The sequence below is a fragment of the Chanodichthys erythropterus genome, chromosome 3 (genome assembly GCF_024489055.1).
Source record: "Chanodichthys erythropterus isolate Z2021 chromosome 3, ASM2448905v1, whole genome shotgun sequence".
In the NCBI taxonomy this organism is placed as follows: Eukaryota; Metazoa; Chordata; class Actinopteri; order Cypriniformes; family Xenocyprididae; genus Chanodichthys; species Chanodichthys erythropterus.
Window position 1 is genome coordinate 36,848,449 of NC_090223.1, and position 22,301 is coordinate 36,870,749.

General features: G+C 36.9%; 1 protein-coding gene across 2 annotated transcripts; it reads left to right on the forward strand.

Moving 5' to 3' along the window:
• The first annotated feature begins 2,541 nt into the window (after positions 1-2,541).
• LOC137017629 (TBC1 domain family member 10A-like) lies at positions 2,542-21,835 on the forward strand. 2 transcript variants are annotated; one of them, XM_067382054.1, is made up of 11 exons: positions 2,542-2,958; positions 7,198-8,085; positions 10,853-10,876; positions 11,596-11,695; positions 11,803-11,910; positions 12,928-13,034; positions 14,051-14,165; positions 14,307-14,372; positions 14,462-14,651; positions 15,837-15,991; positions 18,083-21,834. In XM_067382054.1, the coding sequence occupies exons 2-11, from the start codon at positions 7,217-7,219 to the stop codon at positions 18,938-18,940; spliced, it is 2,592 nt and encodes an 863-aa protein (XP_067238155.1). In that variant the 5' UTR covers positions 2,542-2,958; positions 7,198-7,216; the 3' UTR covers positions 18,941-21,834. The 2 variants fall into 2 exon arrangements, with proteins under 2 accessions (XP_067238155.1, XP_067238157.1); XM_067382056.1 differs by lacking the exon at positions 10,853-10,876 and having other exon boundaries at positions 18,083-21,835.
• The last annotated feature ends 466 nt before the right edge of the window (positions 21,836-22,301 follow it).

The following is a 22,301-nucleotide window of genomic DNA, read 5'->3' on the forward strand; positions in this document are numbered from 1 at the left end:
CATTCGCTCAGTTATGTAATTCTGAATGCAAAGATGACATTGTTTGAGATGTCTTTGTTATGACAACTTGACAAACCAATACATCATAACCTGTCAGTGTCTTTGTCATGACAACTTGACATGATTTATCTTTATGGGTTAACATTACATTAAACTGTCATGTGGTTGGTTTTGTCATGAGGCCATTATAATAGTGTCATGAATATTTTTCTGACTTTTTTTTTCACTTTTTTTCAGTGGTACAAATTGAACTTGTCATTAAATATCATCAAGTGTTAATACTTTGTCAAATAATTTTATAACAGAGTCATGAATGGTTTTCAATAAATAATGTTTTTATTTATGTATTTATTTATTTATTTATTTATCAAGTTTCCTCCAACAGAAGGTCAGATAATAGACAATTTCAAATTTCTTAAAAAAGATGACAATAATGGTTATAAAATAATGGTAACACTTTATTTTAGGGTCTTTTAACTAGTTGCTCATTACTATTAGCATTCATGTTACTAGAATATTGGCTATTTATTAGTACTTATTAAGCACATATTAATGCCTTATTCTGCATGACCTTATTCTACATTCTTAATCCTGCCCAATACCTAAATTTAACAATTAACAAACTTAACAAACTATTAATAAGCAGTAAATTAGGAGTTTATTGAGGGAAAAGTCATAGTTAAATATTTTATATATGTGTTCCCTATACTGAAGTGTTAACCTATAAAGCTAAGTACTTTTTTATGTTTGATAATTAATCTGCTATGTCATTTTTATGACAGGTTATGTTGTCTTGGTAATCTAAAGTTGTCATGACAAAGACACTGACAGGTTATGATGTATTGGTTTGTCAAGTTGTCGCAACAAAGACATCTCAAACAATGTCATCTTTGCATTAAAAATGACATAATTGAGCGAATGACACTTAATGACAGTTGTCATAAACATTCATAAAACCTCCTTCATATTCATGACACGTGTCATGTCAGTCTTATGCGAACCCCTTCAAGAAAAGTGTTACCAAACAGGTCAAGTGAGTAAGGCTCAACTCTTTTTACCGTGTCCACTAACAAATTTGATGAAAAACACTGTATTTTATCGTGGCCCTGTTGCTTGGAATATGGTTCCCATAAATATATGAAAGAGGATTGCACATATGTGAAGATATGCTTATAAATATGTAGATTTGCTATGATGTATAGTTATAGTTTTGTGATGCGATAAGTGTAATTGTATTTTTGTTCTTATTTTACTTATTTACATGATTTTTTTGTTTTGTATAGATTTGTGGACTCCAGGAAAATTAGCAAACACTTTGTGGATCCAAATAAACAATAAACATGACCTCTTCGAGTAATTCACTTTGTTCAGTAAATGATTTGTTTTGTTTGTTTGTTTTCAACGAGGCAACATTTCACACAGTTCACCCACACCCTTACAAGATTTAAATCTTGTTTAAATAAAAACTCTGTTCAATCAAAAAGTGCAGAGCAATTCATCACTTTTCTAAATAGACGTTTCAGGGTTTTTTAAAGTAAAAATTCAATTCAGATAGATTTATCTTGGATATATATATATATATATATATATATATATATATATATATATATATATATATATATATATATATATATATGCTATTATAAATCAATAATGCATAAGATAATTCTAGAATGGCATTTCTTACTATTTCCAAAATAGGTGCCCCCTCTCCATAATTGCCCTTGTATTAGATATATTTTTCCCTTTCCTGACACATGATCTGTAAAAATAATTTTGCTCAGTAATAAATGCCTTACAATTTGATTTACCCTTTGTAAATCTTTTTTTTATAATCTGTAACTTGATTTTCCTTTCGTTTGACATACGCCTTTTGTGTATAACCCTGACATACAAAGGGAGCATGCTTCAGGGTCGATAAATTGTAAAAATTTAACTAGTATAATGATATAACTAATGATATTTGGTTAATCTATTTTAATGCTCTTTTCATCATTTATGTATTCATTTATTTTATTAATATTATTTTATTTATTTATTATTATTTGTTTCTATTGCATAAAAAACAATAACACTTTATTTAAGGTGTGTTCATTACCTGACACATACTACTACAATAATAACTGTAAATTATGCATAATTACAGCAAATAACCCTAAACCAAACCCCTATAGTAAGTACTCTACATGTTCAGCACTTATGTTTAAATACACTTTAACAAGACCCTCTTAAAGTAAAGCATTACCAAAGAACAATTAACATTTAATTTTTATTTAAATTTATAACAGTTTTATAATTATTATTATTTGTGTTTTTCAAAGAATGTTTCACTTATCTTATCTTACCTTATCTTAATAACAGATAAATATTCTCTCAGGGATTTTTCGAGATTTATAAGTCATTTAAAAAAGACCTGAAAATACACAGCGTTTTTGTTCCAACGGGAATCATCAGCGTTGACGTCATTACGTCAGTCGATACTGTGCGCTCACGTCTTTCGGGACAGGGTGCGCGCACGTCGCTGTCACCCACAGTTGGTTGTAGGAAATGCGGACACGGCGAGATGTCAGCAGGGCCGTGTTTATCTCTTCCAGCGATGTGGCCCAATTCACACTCCAGGGAGGTTTCTTGAATTTCTCAAACGCAACGCACAAGTGCACTCAATGCTAGCACCGTTACGGATCTGTTTGCGTGCGGATGAGTGGGAACTCAGCGCGAAGCGGCAGTGTTTAGCTAACCCCGTTAGCCCTTCAACACACCACCCTCCACTCACAGACCCCGAACCGCACTTTCAGGTTTAGCATTAAAACTTTACTGTCGGCCCAGTGGCTTATCAACGGCCTACCTTCCTCTCGCCTTACGTCCGTTCATCATCGGCTGCGGCGGGGCGGGGGGGTCACGGTAACCGGTGTGGACAGGAGCCCCCCCGGAACGGACGGACGGATTCCACAGCTGCGGGTGAGTGCGCTCTCTCTCCTCTATTCTTCTCTCTCAGACGAGTTAGATGTGTCAAAACACATTAACACAATTATTAACACTGTTTTCCTGCGCCGCAAACCGGGAAGTCGAGCCGATCGGCCGCACGGGATACTGTAGGCATGAGCTAGCAAATTAGCAGGCCAATTCCAGCAACTAAATGAGTACATTACAATTAAAAACTTGTCATTTTATATATATATATATATCGTATACACCATGGAGTTAATGGTGATTCGCAGCATAATAAAGACACATTTGAGTTGCTGTTGCATGACAGATCACGATTAGCAGCTTTAGATTAAACTTGGCAGTCACAAATCCAGCGACTCCTGTGGGTTAAGCAGCCTCAGGTACCATAGCTTTATGCCCTTCTTTGTGTGTTTTATGATTGTAGTCATGCATCGTTATGTATTTTGTATAGATGTTGGTCTTTTACAAATGGAGGTTTCCCGGTATCCGGTACTATTGTGTTATTGTCCAGTCACTTCACATGTGGTTAGTCACACTGCGATTGACAAGCTCGCACGTTTGCAGCAAAGCCTTATTAAAAACTGCCACTGAAAGTTCTCATTGTGTGGTTTGCTTGTTTTACAGCTCATCTCCGTTCTCACTCACACTTAGATATTATTAGTCTTGCTCACCCGGAACGAGCACTGTTCATGTGTATGGGTGGAGTCCCACAAAGTAGCATTGTCCGATTCCTGAACGAATCGTTCTTTTGAGCCGGATCGTTTCAGTGAATCTGTTGAACCGATTCACAACGATTCATTTACGATTTGGGCGTTTAATCAACAACTGATTGATTGAAATTACTTTACAAGTATTTGGAGGATTTGACTGTTGGGGACGAAAAAATTCATTAAATGAACAGCACAATGATTATTTTATCATCACGTACGAGATGGTTGTTTGAGTAATGGCATTTTATTAAAATGGTGCCAAACCAGTTTCAGCCAAGAGATGTAAATGCTTTAGCACTGTCTAATGTAAATATTAATTTATATTTCGGTACAAAAAGACTTTGTTCTTTTAATTTATTTACACCATTTCTTAATAGGATCATTGAATCGTTTTTGCTCCTGTCTGAAAGAACCGATTTGTGAAAATGAGCAAGACTTCCTATCTCTATCACAATGACTTCCTGATGAGTTTTTAGTGGAGTTTTGCATTGAGGTTATTAATAGACTATTGTGCGATAACTCTTTATATAACACATTACTTTTTAATAGTCATCGAACTTCTGTGAATGTTTCATCAGCTTTTTGTGGACGCCCACAGTTTGACAATCACACATGGGCTGTGTGTCAAAACCTAGTGAGCTGTCTGCCTAGACAGCATTTGGGCTTAAACACTCACAGGCATCTTCGAACTTTCAGCCACAGTGCTTCTGTCAAGGAACCACTTCTTTTTTTTTTTATCTCCTGTCAGCATGTGTACTCGGACACATTTATATATAGATCATACGGAAGTCCATGAGGCAGATCTTAATGTAAGAGGAAATAGTTATAAGCTGTTCTTTTATACTGTACCTAAAGTAGATCTGTAAAGACTAGTGCCACCTTTCATATCAATGTCTGAATCTGTATAATTCATATTTATTTAGACTTTCTTTGAGTTCATTGTCTTTACCAAACAACTGAAAGGTCCTCTGGTCTGAATGTCTCTTACTCTTTAGGATATTCTTAAATACAATGCCTCATGTCACATGTTGTCACCCTTTATTTACTCTAGTTACTAATTTACATATAGACAGATGAATTTTGCTATTAAAGTGGTTGTGTTTAGTGGTATAACTTTCACAAACTTATGTATATCTCCTCTTTATCTTCAGCGTATATATGTTTTGAAGTACATTTACTTGAGATATTTTATTAAATCTTATTCAGTGGAGAGAGGAGAATCTAAGAAAACGTTACTCTTAATTTGGTTGTCAAAGTATAATGTTTAAAGGTACACTGTCAATCTAAAGTTTGGAGTCAGAATGTTTTTTTGTTGTTTTTGTGAAGAAAGTAATACTTAAAGGGTTAGTTCACCCAAAAATGACAATTCTGTCATTTATTACTCACCCTCATGCCGTTCCACACCCGTAAGACATTCGTTAATCTTCAGAACACAAATTAAGATATTTTAGTTGAAATCCAATGGCTCAGTGAGGCCTCCATAGGGAGCAATGTCACTCTGTCAAGATCCATTAATGCACTAAAAACATATTTAAATCAGTTCATGTGAGTACAGTGGTTCAATATTAATATTATAAAGCGACGAGAATATTTTTGGAGCGCCAAAAAAAACTAAATAACGACTTATTTAGTGATGGCTTATTTCAAAACACTGCTTCAGGAAGCTTCGGAGCACAAATGAATCAGTGTGTCGAATTTGCTGTTCGGAGCGCCAAAGTCATGTGATTTCAGCAGTTTGGCAGTTTGACACGGGATCTGAATCATGATTGGATACACTGATTAATTTGTGCTCCGATGCTTCCTGAAGCAGTGTTTTGAAATCGCCCATCAATAAATAAGTCGTTATTTTGGCACTCCTAAAATATTCTTAACGCTTTATAATATTATTATTGAAACATTGTACATGAACTGATTTAAATATGTTTTTAGTACATTAATGGATCTTGAGAGAGGAAGTGACATTGCTCCTTATGGAGGCCTCACAGAGCCATCGGATTTCATCAAAAATATCTTAATTTGTGTTCTGAAGATGAACAAAGGTCGTACAGGTGTGGAACGACATGAGGGTGAGTAATAAATGACAGAATTTTAATTTTTGAGTGAACTAACCCTTTAATAATTAGTCTAAACCAGTTTATATAAATTTAACACTTATTTAGCAAGAATGCATTAAGTTGATCCAAAATGGCAGAAAAGACATTTAAAGATTTATTTCTCAGGATAAATTACATAAAAAATATTAAAATAAACAACAGTTCTTTTAAATTGTAACGTTATTTCGCAAAATTGCCTTGGTGAGCATAAGAGATGCTAGTGTGTATTCTGGGTCAAATACACGTTGTAGTTCTCTAAGATCTACACGTTACGCATGCTGTCAGTTACTACAGAAAATAAAAACACATTCACAGACTGTACAAGCAGACAAGAAATGTGTGGACAGTTTGCCCCATAGACTTCTATTGTAAGTGCATTTCTCTATACATAAAAAAAAAAAAAATCCTCAAAGAAATGTGTCATTCTACTGGTCTTATCATCTTACTTTACTTTATTATCTTACTAATAAATGGTAATAAATGGATAAATGATAGGTAATAAAACAAATATAGATGACCAACACAATCACAAATCACAGGTGAAATTTGTCTTTGGCCCTGTTTACACCTGCCATTATGTGTTTTGGTTGATTGGATTACAAATAGATGAGGGAGACCCATTCCTGTTTACACCTGTTGTTTTAATCCATCATTTGTGCACTTTCAACCACTTCTGTCCTGATTTCTTCTTGGGGAGGGTCTATGGGAAGGTAAATATATGGGTATTTTTTAATGGACAAAATAGCTCACGCAATTTACATATGAACGCGCCCAGAGATGATGGAAGAACATATAGAGAGCAGCAACTTTTGTTTCCAAAGTGGACAAGCTCAAAGCATTTTAGACCCTGTTTACACATGTATTTAGAGTTGTCCACTTGTGATCGGATTGACGAAAACTCTTCTTAATTGAAGGTGTAAACAGGACCTTTAAGTTAAGCTGCTTTTCAAACCGTGATTATTTTTTGGTTATGCTTATGTTCAGATTCATGCAGGTCCTCTTAAACAGAATTGCCTCACTTTTGAAGTTTTTAATTGTTATAAAGTATTACATTTCAATATAAACTCGTTTATTTTAATTGATAAAAAAGAATAATATCTGACTTGTGATTATTGTGAGAGAGACAGCCAGAGGTGCTCAGAGATTGTTTTTGGCGCAGCACACCTGAGTTTAATTCCTTTTAGGTGTGTATATTATTATTTTAAGGTGTTACAAATTGTTTCTCTGAAGAGCTGTGAATATGAGACATGCTCATGGAATTTCACAGAAGATTCATTTGGTACTTTTGTATATGTTTATACATAATGCAGAGTGTTAGTCACATTTAAACACCTGCTTCATTTCAGCCATTCACTTCTCAGACCAAAAGGGGCTTACTCTTTTAATAACGCTTTTTATTCTCGTATTTCAAGGATTAACTCTGGTTTTGTCTCTCTTTTGATCAGCTTGATCATTGAAGAGGCAATGGCTGAAATCTCCACCCTCACCCCCTCCTCTCCCAGTATGGCCGACCAATCAGTGCCTGCTCCCTCCAGCCCACAGCCTCTCCCTTCAGAAACTCCCATCCCAAAATCATCTCTCTACGGGGACCGAGCCGTAATGGGAAACCCAACATTACAGGCAGGTGTAATAAACTCTTCATCTTGGGAGACCACACCTGGCCAAAACATTTCAGCTGCCTCTTTAACAGCAACAAAGAGCGCCGTTGGTCCACCAGTAGAGGTACTAGCTGCTACAGATTGGGCGTCTAATGGGAAAAACGATTTCATTGGCCAAATGGAGCAGCACATTGAAGCACAAGGCTCAGAGAAGGAACAGCAGATGCCACCGTCGCCTGAACTTAATCCCAGTCCTAATCTGTATCCCATCGTTCAAGTCAGCCAGAATTCCAGTCCTGCTCCCCCCATGGACCTTCCTCCTCAGTTTACCCCTCCTCCCGTTCCCATCTCCAATCCGGCCCCCTCTTTGCAAGACTCCAGGCAAACAGAAGCACAAACAGTCCCACAGCTCGAGCCCACCCAAAATCCCGAACCCAACACTCCCAGCACCGGCAAGATGACCCCTGAGCCCCCCTGCACACCCTTCAAGGCTGATCCCCCAGCCGTACTGGTGCAGGAGTCTGGGCCCTTGTATCTGCCCTCCTCTTACACACGTCCGGCTCCGGACACGCTCAGCTACCTGGAGTCGGCCAGCCTGATGTCAGGCACTCTGGAGTCTCTGTCAGGTCTCGGCGAAGACGGCAGCTCGCTGGGGTCAGACTCGGAGATCAACGGTCCAGTGAGGCGTACTGATAAATATGGCTTCCTGGGAGGAGCACAGTACAGTGAGGGAAGGTGGGTTGGTGTAAACTGAAAACACATTCTCACGTTATTTTTAGGGTTTTCTAATAAGCAAAGAGAGCAAAGACGAACCACTTCAGTTTTATAAGAGCATGTCACATAATTCGGCATTTAATGTGTTAAAAGAGTACAATGTATAAATTCTTCCCTTTCCTGCAAACATATTGAAAATTGCTTTTTGACTGTCAGCTCTTGCTTGTCAACTTAATTCTGAGATTAATATAATCATATTCTAATGTAATTTTACTTTTAGAATTAATGTTACTTAATTATATTTAAAGTAAACTATAAAGTAAACTTGAAACACTGTTCATAAACTGTGTTTTACTTTCATAATCTGATGTGTTTTCTGCTGTTGATTCTGCTTGGCTGTCAATGTCTTTATTGTTCAACAGCTGGAAAAAAAATACTTCTGAAAGTGATTCCAATGATAAGAATCCTATTTGTCGCTAATATTGTTATAGTTGTGGCGTGGGCTTAGTGTGTGAATAGGCCTTAAGAGTTGGTTTGTTTGTTTGTTTGATTCATTTTTATGAATCCGTTCAAACTGTCTTTTTGCATTCGTCCCTACAAATAATACCAGACGTCTTTGTTTATTTTTATATATATATATATATATATATATATATATATATATATATATATATATATATATATATATATATATATATATATATAAAAAAACTATATTAAAATGTTTTAATAAAATGTAAGTAGGTAAATATTGATATTTATTACTGTGTATTGTCATTTTATGTTAATGAAACATATTCATAATAATTTAATAGTGTTAATATAGTGAAACACATTGGAAAACAGACATTTAAATGGTTAGTTCAGCCAAAAATGATAATGTTGTTCCAAACCCAATCTTTAGTTCATCTTAGGAAACAAATTTAAACTTTTTGATGAAATCTGAGAAACTTCTGTCCTTCCTTAGTCAGTTACGCAACTGACACTTTGACGTTTTAAAAAGTTCATAAAGAGATTGTAAAACTAATACACGTCTATGAATTGAGTGGTTTAGTCCAAATTTTCTGAAGTCTCAATCGATTTATATGATGAACAGATTGAATTTAAGCTTTTATTCACATGTAAACATTGATCGGCGAACGTGAACAGAAGCTCAATCGAACCTGCTTGACACGTGAGAATAAAACTCTTGTGGAAGCTCGAACATGCGGCGTAACGCACAAGAACAAACCTCATTGGTTCTCATACATCAAATGAAAATGCTTGAGCTTCTGTTTACCACGACTGATGTGTGAGTTGATGAATGTTTATATGCGAGTAAAAGCCTAAATTAAATTTGTTCATCATATAAAGTGATTGTGTCCCTTCAGAAAATTTGGACTTAAATGAACTAATGGATTAGTTTTATATGTTTTACTATCTCTTTATGAACTTTTTGAAGCCTCAAAGTTTCAGTTGCAAAGGCAGTCAATAGAGGGACAGAAAGCGCTCAGGTTTCATCAAAAATATCTTAATTTGCGTTCCGAAGATGAACAAACGTCTTATGGGTTTGAAACAACATGAGGGTGAGTAATTATTAACAATTTTCATTTTTGGGTGAACTAAGCCTTTAAGGCATCTAAGCCATTTCTGAACAAATACATAAAAGTATATATTGAATATTGTCAAAGGGAGAAAAATATTGAGATTTTTTTTTTCCCCATGTTGCACAACCCCAGCACAATAAGACCATGAACATAAATTAAGAAAGCATTTGATTTCATGTTGAAGTTCGTTATTTATACATACTGTAGTTGAAATGTTCTGATATCATTATTCACATTCTTCTGTATGGCTTTAGTTCACTACTTGGTTTGATAAATCAGGGAAAGCATTTATAATGAATGAGAATGATAGGGGTAATTGCCAGCTCCTGATGTGAAGTGCGCTGCTGGGATATTAATAATTTATGCCTACAGCCGAGAACAGGACGAGCATTTGGTGCGTTTTTCCTGTGTCCGTCTCTCTCGCTGCTTCTGTGTCCTTCATGTGTTTGTTGTAAGTGACTCAGATTGTGCTGAGAGGGCTTGTCTGACTCAGAGTGCACTGACTGTCTCACTTTTTGTCTCTCTCTTCCCCCGACTGTCTCTGCTTTATCTCTAGTTCTGACTAATTCTGCTAAAATGGGCACTAACACTGTCCTTTACATTTGAACGTTTCCTTTTTTTATTCCTGTTCGGCATTAACTTATTAACCACCACATGCTTTTTCAGCTATTTAAAAATGGTCAGCGTGGGTTAGTCTTAAATTAGACTTTCTCATATGGTCAGCGTGCTGTCTGTCTTTGCTATTTTTGTTTACAAGTTATTGTCTCAGTCAGGCACATTCACCTGAATTAGTGTCTAGTCAAGTTTCAAGGCTCAGCGAATCACAAAGCCTGTTGATTAAAAAGTCACGTATTTGCTACAGATTAAATGTTTAAAACTAATTGTGTAAATTGAATAAAATGTTGTTTTGGAGTATTTTCTTGTGATAGAAACTGGTATAGAAATATGTCAGATTTCAGACTTGTTCCTTAAAACTGAAGTTCACTACCTTTCTTTCACTACCACTTTAGTAAATTATATATAAATATTATTTAATTATAACAGTAAAATATTTTTTAAAAATAATTAATTTTATTATAAATGATTAATGGTATTAACATCACAATTCAATACATCTAAACAAGTGCAGCAATGTTAAGAGATGTTATTTCTTGTCTGTAAGCTACTGACTTGTTCACTATGTTCACAAATTTCTACTTTAGAGTCGGAGTGATGGCTGAATTTAAGTAAGTTGAGTCATTTTTTACTAGAAGGTTTCCTGAATAGTGTAAATATTGGCTTTGTGCTGCTATTGTGTGTCTGAGCATCTCGACAAGCCCAAAATAGTGTAATTAGTGGTGTGAGTTTTGGACAAAGAGAAAGAATGTCTGTCATTTATAAAACTATCATTATTTTTGCAATGCGTTTAGTGCCGCAGTTAATTGCTTGCTTTGACTAAATCAGACCTAAGTCTCAGATTCAAGGTGTTCAAGGTGTCTGGCATCACCACTACTATGCCAAGTTAGGCCTGTTCATTTGTTAGATGTTATTTCTTTACAAAGCTACAAAACTGGTAACACTTTATTTTAAGGTGACGTAGTTACACGTTAGTACTTGTACTTACTATAGTAATAACATTAAATTAATCATAATTACACGTAACAAACCCTAAACCTAACCGTAACTCTATAGTTGGTACATGTAGTTAATCAATATTACTCAGTACTTACTTTGAGGAAGTACAATGTAACTACGTCACCTTAAAATAAAAAAGTTTTTAGAGAATCAAAAGCAGCAGTTGTCTGTATAATAGATGTGTCTGTTCTCTCAGATTCATTGTAAACCCTTGGCTTTTTGAAACCCTCTTTGAGCCGTGTTTTGTCATACCTCATGGATTGTGTGGGTGCTTGTTGGTTAATGCGTTCTATGTTGTTTATGTGTTTGTGAATCCCTCTCTATCTTGTAGTGAGGCCGAAATCGCTGTGGCCGTGGCGAGACAGAGAGAGATGAAATGGCTGGACATGTTCAGAAACTGGGACAAATGGGTATCCCGACGTTTTCAAAAGGTCTGTTTCTTGTTTAAAGGATCACAGAAGGCATTCCAGACTGGGTTAGAAAATTCAGTGCTTATGAATGTTGATGCATGCTGAGATATGTTTTCTTTCTGATGCAGGTAAAAATGCGCTGCAGGAAAGGAATCCCTTCCTCACTCAGAGCTAAAGCCTGGCAGCTGCTCTCCAACAGCCAGGAGCTCCTTGAGTCCAATCCTGGAAAGTTTGAGGTACAGTCAGGTTTGATACACCTCCTGTTCACACAGTCATGACCCTAAATCAACTTCTTCCAAGTTCATATTCTATTGCTGTTGTTAAAGGGTTAGTTCACCCAAAAATGAAAATAATGTCAATAATTACTCACCCTCACCCTTCGTTCATCTTCGGAACACAAATTAAGATATTTTTGATGAAATCTGTTGGCTCAGTGAGGCCTCTATTGACAGCAATGCCACCAAACTTCTCAAAACCAGAAAGCTACTAAAGACATATTTGAAACCGTTCATGTGAGTTCAGTGGTTATAGCTTAATATTATAAAGCGACAAGAATACTTTTTGTGTGCCAAAAAAAACAAAATAACTTTATTCCACAATATCTAGTGATGGCCGATTTCAAAACACTGCTTTGGAGCTTTATTGATCTAATCAGTGGTTCGAAGTGCCAAATTCACAAGTTTTCAGCAGTTTGGGAGTTTGATACGCGATCCGAATTCACTGATTCAAAACAAAAGATTCAAAGCAGTGTTTTGAAATCGCCCATCACAAGATATTGTGGAATAAAGTCATTATTTAGTTTTTTTGGGCGCACAAAAAGTATTCTTGTCACTTTATATTATTAAGGTTGAACCACTGAACTCACATGAACTGTTTTAAATACGTCTTTAGTGGCTTTCTGGTTCTTGAGAAGTTGGGCAGCATTGCTGGCAATGCAGTCATCGGATTTTATCAAAAATATCTTGTGTTCTGTTGTGTAATAATTTGTGTTCTGAAGATGAACGAAGTTCTTATGGGTGTAGAACGACATGAGGGTGAATAATTAATGACAGAATTATATTTTTGGGTAAACTAACCCTTTAATTTTAGTCAAGGGAGATCCTTAATAGGAATTTGCAGCCCTTTATTACCTTTTAAATGTTCTTATACTCACTTAGCAGTCATGTAAATCTTTATTTAGCTACTCAAAACACTATTTACAAACTTTCTTTTTTTTAGACATATTTGTTCACACTTCTTGTTTTGTCTCTCAGGAGTTGGAGCAAGAGCAGGGAGATCCAAAGTGGTTGGACATCATAGAGAAGGACTTGCACAGGCAGTTCCCGTTTCATGAGATGTTTGCTGCTCGGGGAGGACATGGGTAAATTCAGATAAGCGTTATATCTTGAGAAAGAGTGATGTAAGGCTTTTATTTAGATCATTACACAATTCTGGAAACTTAATAAGGAAGGAATTTTCCCCCTTTGTGTTTTTGCTCTTTATTCACTGCATAGTGCGCTTATTGATACGAGCATTGACAATCTCAAGCCCAAAGTATACTTTTATGTGTACAGTGGGCGTGACCCAACTTTAGTCACCAGAATAGTACATGTTTTTGTAACTGCACGTACATTGAATGTGTTTTGCACTTATCAGTTGTTCCACAAGGTGACAGCACCGGCCTGTTTGACAGTAGAAAATGAAACTAAAGAAACAGAAAAAACCACAACAAAATACCAGTGTGAGGGTGTTATGAGATGACCGCAACTTTAGTTTAAAAGAATGCAAAGACATATTTATCGGTCATAACTTTTGGAGAAAAACAGCGCAGACACTGGACAAAGATGAAACTTTCTAGAGTGCATGTGTCGACCGGCTTCTTCTGTGCACGCTATCAAATGGAGTATACTTTGAAAGATTACACGTTCGACTGTTTGCATACATTAGCTTACGCATAAAAAAATAAGTATATGTTGGGCTTAGGTTTTATACTTCTTCACACTTTCACACCTCTCCTCTGCACAGTTTTTTCTATATTGGGGAATAAAAGCCAAGCAGATAGTTGCCCAATTCAAACAGTACACTTTAAAAAGGGGAAGAAAGGATTATTATTCATTTATTATATTATATTTAATGAGAAAAAGAAGAAGAATTGCTGATATTTATTTTAGTGATCTGGACAATAATGTGATGAAACCTGTTGTGTTTTGATTGTTTATACATTAATAATAATAATATTTATTATTATTATTATTATATAATTTACAAAAACAAGCAGAGCACCATAATTTCATAAAATTGTCCATGCCACAAAAAAAATGAATATCAGCAGTTCTTATTGTCCAAAATTTGAATGAATCAATTCCATTATTTTTATTTTTGTGTGTGTGTGTTCAGGCAGCAGGACTTGTACCGTATACTGAAGGCCTACACAATCTACCGGCCGGATGAGGGCTACTGTCAGGCCCAGGCACCAGTGGCAGCAGTGCTGCTCATGCACATGCCTGCTGAGGTAAGAGAGAGTTGAACAGTCTAGGTTGCTGTGTTTGCCTGATTTTCTTTTAAAAAAAGAGCAAAAGAATGAAGAAAATATGACTAGAGTATTATCCCAGGATATAACCCTGTCACCATCTTCACTGTAATTTTCTTCTAGCAAGCCTTCTGGTGTCTTGTGCAAATCTGTGAGAAATTTTTGCCTGGCTACTACAGTGCTGGGTTGGTAAGTAACTCGGAGACTCTTTCTAGGAGCACAGAGGAAAGTGTTTATTTTTTATAAACCCCTCTTTCTTCTCCTCTCCTGTCCATCAGGAGGCTATTCAGCTGGACGGAGAGATTTTTTTCTCTCTTCTGAGGAGAGTGTGTCCCATGGCTTACCGTCACCTGAAGAAATTCAAGATTGACCCCATCCTGTACATGACAGAGTGGTTTATGTGCATTTTCTCCCGTACGCTGCCTTGGTCTTGTGTCCTGCGTGTCTGGGACATGTTCTTCTGTGAAGGTCAGTCATACGCATTAGTGAATAAAAGCACCTGCAGTTTGTGATGTTTTTACTGTGTTCTGTTTGTGCAGGTTGTATGTTTAAAGTCAACATGACTTCACTACACTACTTTTCAAAAGTTTAGTGTTGTTAAGATTTTTTTTACATGATTTTGAAGAAAGTCTCTTTTACCAAGGATGCATTTATTTGATCAAAAATACAGTAAAACAGTAATATATTTTAAAATGTAATTTCTTTCTGATGCAAAGCTGAATTTTCAGCATCATTACTCTTACATGATCCTTTAGAAATCATTCTAATATGCTGATTTGCTGCTTAGGAAACATTTATATTATTTTCAGTAGCTACGTTTACATTGACACTCTTGAGTTTCAATTGGAATCAATTAATTTAGATTTCAAACATAGAGTTTACATGAACGCTAAAATAAAGTGATCAGGTAGATCAGATATGATCTTTTGACATGCACAAATATAGAGTTTCCCACTTTGCATACTAGCCATCCTCCTTTTCTTTGTTTTAAAAATCAGACTAAACATTTATCCATTTCAGTTCCTATTTGAGACACAACGAGCACATGAACGAGCTTGTATTTATCAAAGAGTGAAAATGCGCCTTTCCGCTGTGGATGAGAGTCCGAAGCAAGCACTGGTGGGACAACATTGTCCTGCAACACTTCACAGACCATGAGTGGAGGGAGAATTTCAGTCATTTATGACACTATATTCATCAACAACAACAGCTTGATATGTGCGTCATATGTCATTATGCCATTTGTGCAGTATTGCACATGCACAGAACTTTCCAGCTTTAATTTTCAATCCGATCAAGTGTTTACATGTCCTATCGATCGGATTAGAAAAGGTCCAAACCATCCCATATAATGCAAATTAAATTAAAATTTGATTTGGCCATTTTTATTCCAAAAGATGTGGTTACATGCAACTTTTTAAAAAAAAATTGTATTCTGACTGTCCGATTACAAGCTGATTATTTGGTTCCATGTATACATGGCTAATGTAAAAAACTGAATGCAAAGTTCAAAAGAACAGCATTTATTTGAAATAAATAATCTTTTGTAGCATTATAAATGGCCTAAGATCTGACAGACACTTGCATGGTAAAATGTGCATATTTTTATTTGTAATTCTCTATTATTTAAGCTTTTTTAATGTTGTTTGTCAGGAGTGAAGATTGTGTTCCGGGTGGGTTTGGTGCTACTTAAGCAGATGCTGGGGTCTGTGGATAAGCTCCGTGAGGTGCAGGGCATGTACGAGACCATGGAGCGACTAAGGAACATCCCCCCTGAAAGCATCAAGGAGGAAGTTCTGGTGCAAGAGGTGTGCACACAAACTCACTCTTACGAGAGCACACGCCAATATAGAAGTAGCAGTGGAGCAGTGTTAATTTTGTCAGCCATTTTTGATTTAGTCTTTATCTTAAGACGAAAATGCTCCTTAGTCTTAGTCACATTTTAGTCATTTTAGTCTTTCATATTTTAGTCTAGTTTTAGTTGACGAAAAAAGTCATCACATTTTTGTCAAGTCTTAGTCATTACTTTTAGTCAAACTACAGTTACCAACATTAATTTTGATAGCTATTTTATATGTATTCTTTAGACAAAATAGTCATAATTTTTCTCTTTAGACCAATTCATTTAAGTTTATGAGAAATTTGAATCAAGGCAAGAGACTGTATTGACATTACACTCATAGCAGCAGCAGCTGGTGCAAATGTATCCTCTTTCAGTGGTTCTCAAACTTTCTAGAGTGTCGTACCCCCTGAGGGATTTAACATCCTTCTGTGTAGCCTCTCTTTTCCACTTAGACTGCAAATCGATTTTTCCAGTGCATTGTTTTTTACCTTCATAAATACCTTTGTAAATAATGCCTTAAATAATTAAAAAACATTAAAACCGCCAGTAGGTTGCGGTAAGTCACTGTTTTTATGAGTGAATCATCGAGTCATTCATTCTTTCAGTATCAAAGCAGCTGTATTTATGAATGGATCATTGAATCATTTGATTCATTCAAAGCCACAGATTTGTTCACGAAACACAGCTTGTGTGCTGCAGTTCTGCTGTGGCTTTCGTTGAAAAATAAAGCAAAAATACTGACAAAACTGTTTAAAATCTACATATTACCCTTTTGTTTGTTGAACGGTATAAAATCAATATTTGGGAAATTATATTCGGGCAATATTCTTGCTGGTATAATATGATCAACATTAAAACAGTAACTCGCAGAAGGGTATGTTTTTGTATCAAAGAGAATTTTAACCTTAAATATGCAGTCTGTGTCTATATTTGTTCTTCATGCTAGTAAGTGCTAAGTCCCTACTTTCACAAAGGTAATGTTATTGTCGAGAACAGCATGTAGTGAGATGCTGGCTTGTGTTGTGTGGGTGGGTGCAGTCAGTTTTGACCGCGAAAGATGAGTTAATCTGATTGAATGTCGTTTATATACCTGCTAGAAATACAAGTTCAGTTTTCATGTTATTTTAATGTGGAGTAGAGTAAAATGAACGGCACTTTTCACGTACGTCAGTTTGAGAACCACTGCTAGATATCAGCCTGCACTTTGGTCCCAGATTTAGTCAGTAAACGAGCAGCGCAATATAGACACTTTAATTTAAGAAGAAAATCTCAAATAAAGAGCGCTGAACTCCAGCTTACTTGTCTGTGTTTTCAGATCATCCGCACTTCTTCCTCAGTGTAGAGAGGGCTCGTGGTTGCCAGTTAGCAAAGATTAAATAAAACGTGTTCTTTTAACAGAAAAGCTCTGATAGGGGGTTTAAATTCTGGAAATATGGCAACCGTAAACATGACCGCTCGTAAAGACAGTCTGTAATGTTTCATCTCCTGTATTCGACAAAAAGTGATTTAAAAAGAGTGATTTTGGTCAAGTGTTTAGTCTTTTAGCTACAGTTCAGTCTCGTCTATTTTCGTCAACGATATTGCACGTGTAGTTTTAGTCACGTTATCATTAAATGAAATTGGTGTCGTCTCTCATCGTCTCGTCTTAAGCCGCGCACACACTTAACGATTGTAAAAGGCCAATTATGAATGTAAATTGATACTTATGACTGATCGTGCTCAAATGCGTCCAGTCAGAGCCCGTTGCGTTCAGTCGGCGATTACAGTCGGTGTTCAAATTCCATGTGTAAATAAGTATATAAATCGGCTTCAGTCACAGGAAACAATGTTTCCTCGAATTGTTTCCTTTGACTGGAGCCGATTTATATACTCACACATGGAATTTGAAAACTGACTGTAATCGCCGACTGAACGCAACTGGTTAAGTGTGTGTGCGGCTTTAGTCATGGAAAAAAAGCTTGTCAACGAACATTTTTCGTCATAGTTTTCGTTAACGAAATTCACACAGCAGTGGAGCACGTTGAATCCTTTCTCATAATCTCTGCTCTGTTTTCAGGTGGTCTCTCTGTCTGTGACAGAGGCCCTGATCGAGAGGGAGTGCAGTATTCAGGTGCGTAAGTGGAGGGAATCTCGTGGCGAGTTGACTCACCAACCGAATCGCCGTTTGCACGGCACACGTGCCATCTATGAGCAGAAACACCGGGCTGCTGCGATCAGCTCTGGCGGCAGCCTGTCATTCTTGGGTGGTCATGTCCCTCCCCCCGGACCCTTGCGTGCGTCATCAAGCCTCCTGTCACTTCCTGGTCTTAGAAAGTCCAAGATGCCATTTCATTCACATAATAAGAAGAGCTCCACCTCTAGCAGCTTGGGCCAGGATTTTGTCCCACTGCAGCCACTTGGGGGCGGAGCCAGTGCAGTAGCCTCAAAACCTCCAGTGCCACCTGCTTCTAATGCTGGAGCCAGTGGGCGTCCACCGGCACCACATGGGCCTAGTCCGCTAGCTACAACATCTACTACAACGCCACCGGCTCCCACTGCACACGCTTCCAGCGCGCACATGCTCCAACCGTCGCCTAAAGTTGTCTCTGAACAAATCACCCCCACCATCCCATCACCCACTGCAAACAACGCACCGTTACCTCCTTGCCCAGAAACAACAAAAACGGCAGTAGAGGAAGACGGGAAAAAGAAAAAGAAAACCAAGGAGGACAAGAAGCGGGAGAAAGAGGAGGAGAAGCAAAAATCACGGGAGAAGAAGGATAAGGAGAAGAATGAGAAGGAAAGACTGAAGAAGGAGAAGGAGAAAGCAGAGAAGGAGAAGAAAAAGGAGAAGGGGGGTAAGAAAAAAGACAAAGGGGGAGGAGGAGAGACGGAGGAGAAGAATGGAGCTGCAGCGGCGAAAGATTTGGCCTAATTCTGCCCTGTCATTCCTTCAACAAGAAGAGGACAAGGAATCGACTGGTGCAGACTGGTGAAAAGAGACAGAGAGGGAAAGCGAACTATCTCCTGTAACGCCCATTTCATCTCAAGCACTCATTTCACAAGAGTAATTGGATCACTGCATCTGCCCCACGTCTCTCATCTCATCTGCACAGTACTTTCACCCGATGCTGCAACAGGAAGCGGTTATTACTCGGCTTTTTATTTTTATTTGAAGGAGGGTGCCTGATTGTTGAGATCGGCTGTATAATTAGTAGTCAATTCTAGTGTACTGGGTGCCATGGTGTACATACAGTAGACCTCTAGCGCCATCTGTGCCAGTCCAACCCCTCTGTCCGTCACCCGAGAGGTGTCTCAACCAGAATACCTGAATAAAACATTTCCGCAGCGTGAAAAGCGCGGCAGTGTCTAGTAATAACTTATGTTTTTAGTCTTTTGGAGGGCCTATTTATTCATCGTACTGTTGCTTGTTAGTGTGTGTTCTTGTATGTCTGTGCCTTGGCAGTGTAGTAAATCGTGTCAGTCTCGTGCAGCACACGAGTCTTGTTTTCTTCTCTCTTTTCAGTCTCTTTTCAGAAGAGCTCGTCTTTCCTGTTGTGCACTCGTATGAGGAATTAACAAGTGTTGGGGGGAGTGGAGGAGCAAAATTGAACTGGGAGAAAAGTTTTTTCTTTTTCAAAACTGTGGAAAGAGCCACTTTTAACTGTTTTAATATCCAAATTAACATAATTACTAAGAGGAAATCTTGATGAGTGTCTATCTCCGCTCTTAAGATCTTAATCCATCGTTACATTAGCCTCACCAAATATTTCCTCTTGCTGCAGAAGAGCTTATTTATTTCTTTTTTTCTTCTTCTTTTCGAACAAATTGCATCACGTAAACTGCAGTAAACGTTAAAAATTCTGCCAAGCGTGTAGATCACTCCAGATATCTGTGTGGTTTGATGTTAATTATCTTGATGTTCAGACTACGATTTTAATAAATTATGCACTGAGGACTGTTGATTTTCAGCACTAACCTTGATGTGTTCATTAATGTAGGACACTCTCTAATCCAGTTCACATGACTCCTTTAGACTGCGCCTTGTTGGATGGGAAGGGTTCGGTGCAGCACGGTAGCATTAACCTTTGACCTTTGAAGTTCTTGACTTCAGGCTGTAATGTTTTGATGTATAAACTATTAATTTAATCGGATGAAACCATGTAATCTCTATTACAGCTATTGTTAGTCTTATTTTGGATTAGATTTTTTATTTTTCTATGCACGTATATGGAGGCCTGGTTGACTGGAATGGCAGTGAACTTTGTTTTAGGAGAGTGTTGTATTTAATCACAGGATTTATTTTTCTTTTATTTTTAAGAGCTGAAAATTATTTTTGCACATTTTTCTCCCAACATCCTGGAGAACAAAACCAAGCAGTTGTTATTTATTTAATAATCACTAGCTTGTCTAATATTACTGCAGTATTTGTGTTATGGGAGATGATGATTTCATACTAATTATTATTTCATTTTTATCTTTTTTTATCATCATTATTATTATTATTATGTCCCACTGAAGGGGGGGAAATGATCCCAAAGAGTCGTGAAAGAAAAGGAATGGATCAATAGAATGTGTGCTAGGCATTTCTGTGGTAATTAAATGTAAATAACATCCTTGACAAAGCTTTCACCCTAAAAGTGTTACTCTTGAAGTGAAGTGAACACTGACGAATTGAACTCCAGCGTAACCCACTGACCCCTCAGTATTATGAATTACTCTGATACATTCACCAGTTGATTGGACCATACTCTTACGCTTTTAGGACTCTTACTCAGTATATTAGTATTTTCTGTCAAGACAGGAGACCTGAAGTGGTTTCTGGGTTGCAGTATGGTAGCCAAATACTCTGTCCATGTTTTAATGGTGTCTCCTGTGTTTACTGGACTTATTGCATTGTTCAGTTCTAACTGCAGGGGATCGAACCTCCTCCTCACCTATCAGTGGTGCCCTTACTGACCTCGTGGTCATTGCTTCCTCTAAAGGCACTACTACTCAAATGAAAAGCAAGCAAATTATGTCTATGCAAACTTTCTGCACAATGTAGATGTTGACATTTATGGTGTGGCCACCAGGGGCCTCAGACTACCTTCATTGTTGACATGAGCACTGGATCTGCTGAAGGTATAGTGGAGTGGGATGTCCATGGCCTGTTACATATGGGTGATCTAGATTAAGGTATTTCATTATTCTGAAGAAGTTACAAGCACTGGCATAAACCTGGTTTTGCACCTGTCAGGCCACCTTCACTAACACCATCTTGTCTGTATTGCCAACCAAGGGTACGACAGGTGGACTTAAAATGGTTTGGACACTGTGCTCACCAATAATTAATGTAAGGCCACCCAGTGTTGGTTTACTAACACTCTGAAACCGCTGGGACTGGGTGTAAAGTAGTTTGACTTGTCTTACGGATTTCTGCATTGGTAAATATGACCCAGTGTATGTTGTAGGATTGTTGTAAAATTAATTTTAAATCATTTTAATTTTCATTTTAGTGTTTTGTTTTGGTTAGTACTCTCATTCTGTCTTTTGTATGTCTCATACTTGTTCTTAAGTTTACATTGAACCATTTACAGTTGAGAATGAATTAAATTCATAGATGAAGACATGTTTTAAAACTGCAGAAGAGGAAGTTCACAGTGTATTTAATAATTACAGGTGTGATGAATAATAAATCATAATATATTAAAATCTGCCTCAAGAGTCTGTTTTTTCTATTGTAATGAGTTTAAGTGTCATGGAACTGTTTTGATACAATTAATTACCGTTCAACGAAATTTGAATCGTTTGGTTTTGGGTTTTTGTCATGGTCACGTGGTTCAATCATGATACAGACGCAAAGGATTTATTTTTCCAAATGAGGGTGTTGGAGGGCTGTTTAATCGAAAACCCCTGTTTTTCCAATGAGAAATGCATTGCAAGTTCTTGTGTTAATTGTGTTGAAATGTACTTTTTGACCCTAGAACCGTGCGCACATTGACTTTGCAAGGAAGGTGCAAATATTTTAGGTTATGCATTTTTATCTATTGATACATTTTATTTTTACTTTTGCAAAGGTATTGATGTTCTATCATCAATTTATCACCGTTCAAAACTTTTTTTTCATCTTTTACTGTGGAAAATGAGGTATTTGTAAGAATGTTGAAGAAATAAGGGTTTGTTTCAATGAAGGTAAGTAGGAGATAAAGATTTTAAAAAGAGTCGATTCCAAAAGTTGATCATTCTTAAAGGGATAGTTCACCTAAAAATGAAAATTTGATGTTTATCTGCTTACCCCCAGGGCATCCAAGATG

Coding starts and splice junctions, on each gene's coding strand:
- LOC137017629 (XM_067382054.1), top strand. CDS start 7,217: ATGGCTGAAATCTCCACCCTCACCCCCTCCTCTCCCAGTATGGCCGAC. Junction 13,035..14,050: donor GCTGCTCGGGGAGGACATGG/GTAAATTCAGAT, acceptor GTGTGTGTTCAG/GCAGCAGGACTTGTACCGTA. Junction 14,166..14,306: donor TCATGCACATGCCTGCTGAG/GTAAGAGAGAGT, acceptor ATTTTCTTCTAG/CAAGCCTTCTGGTGTCTTGT.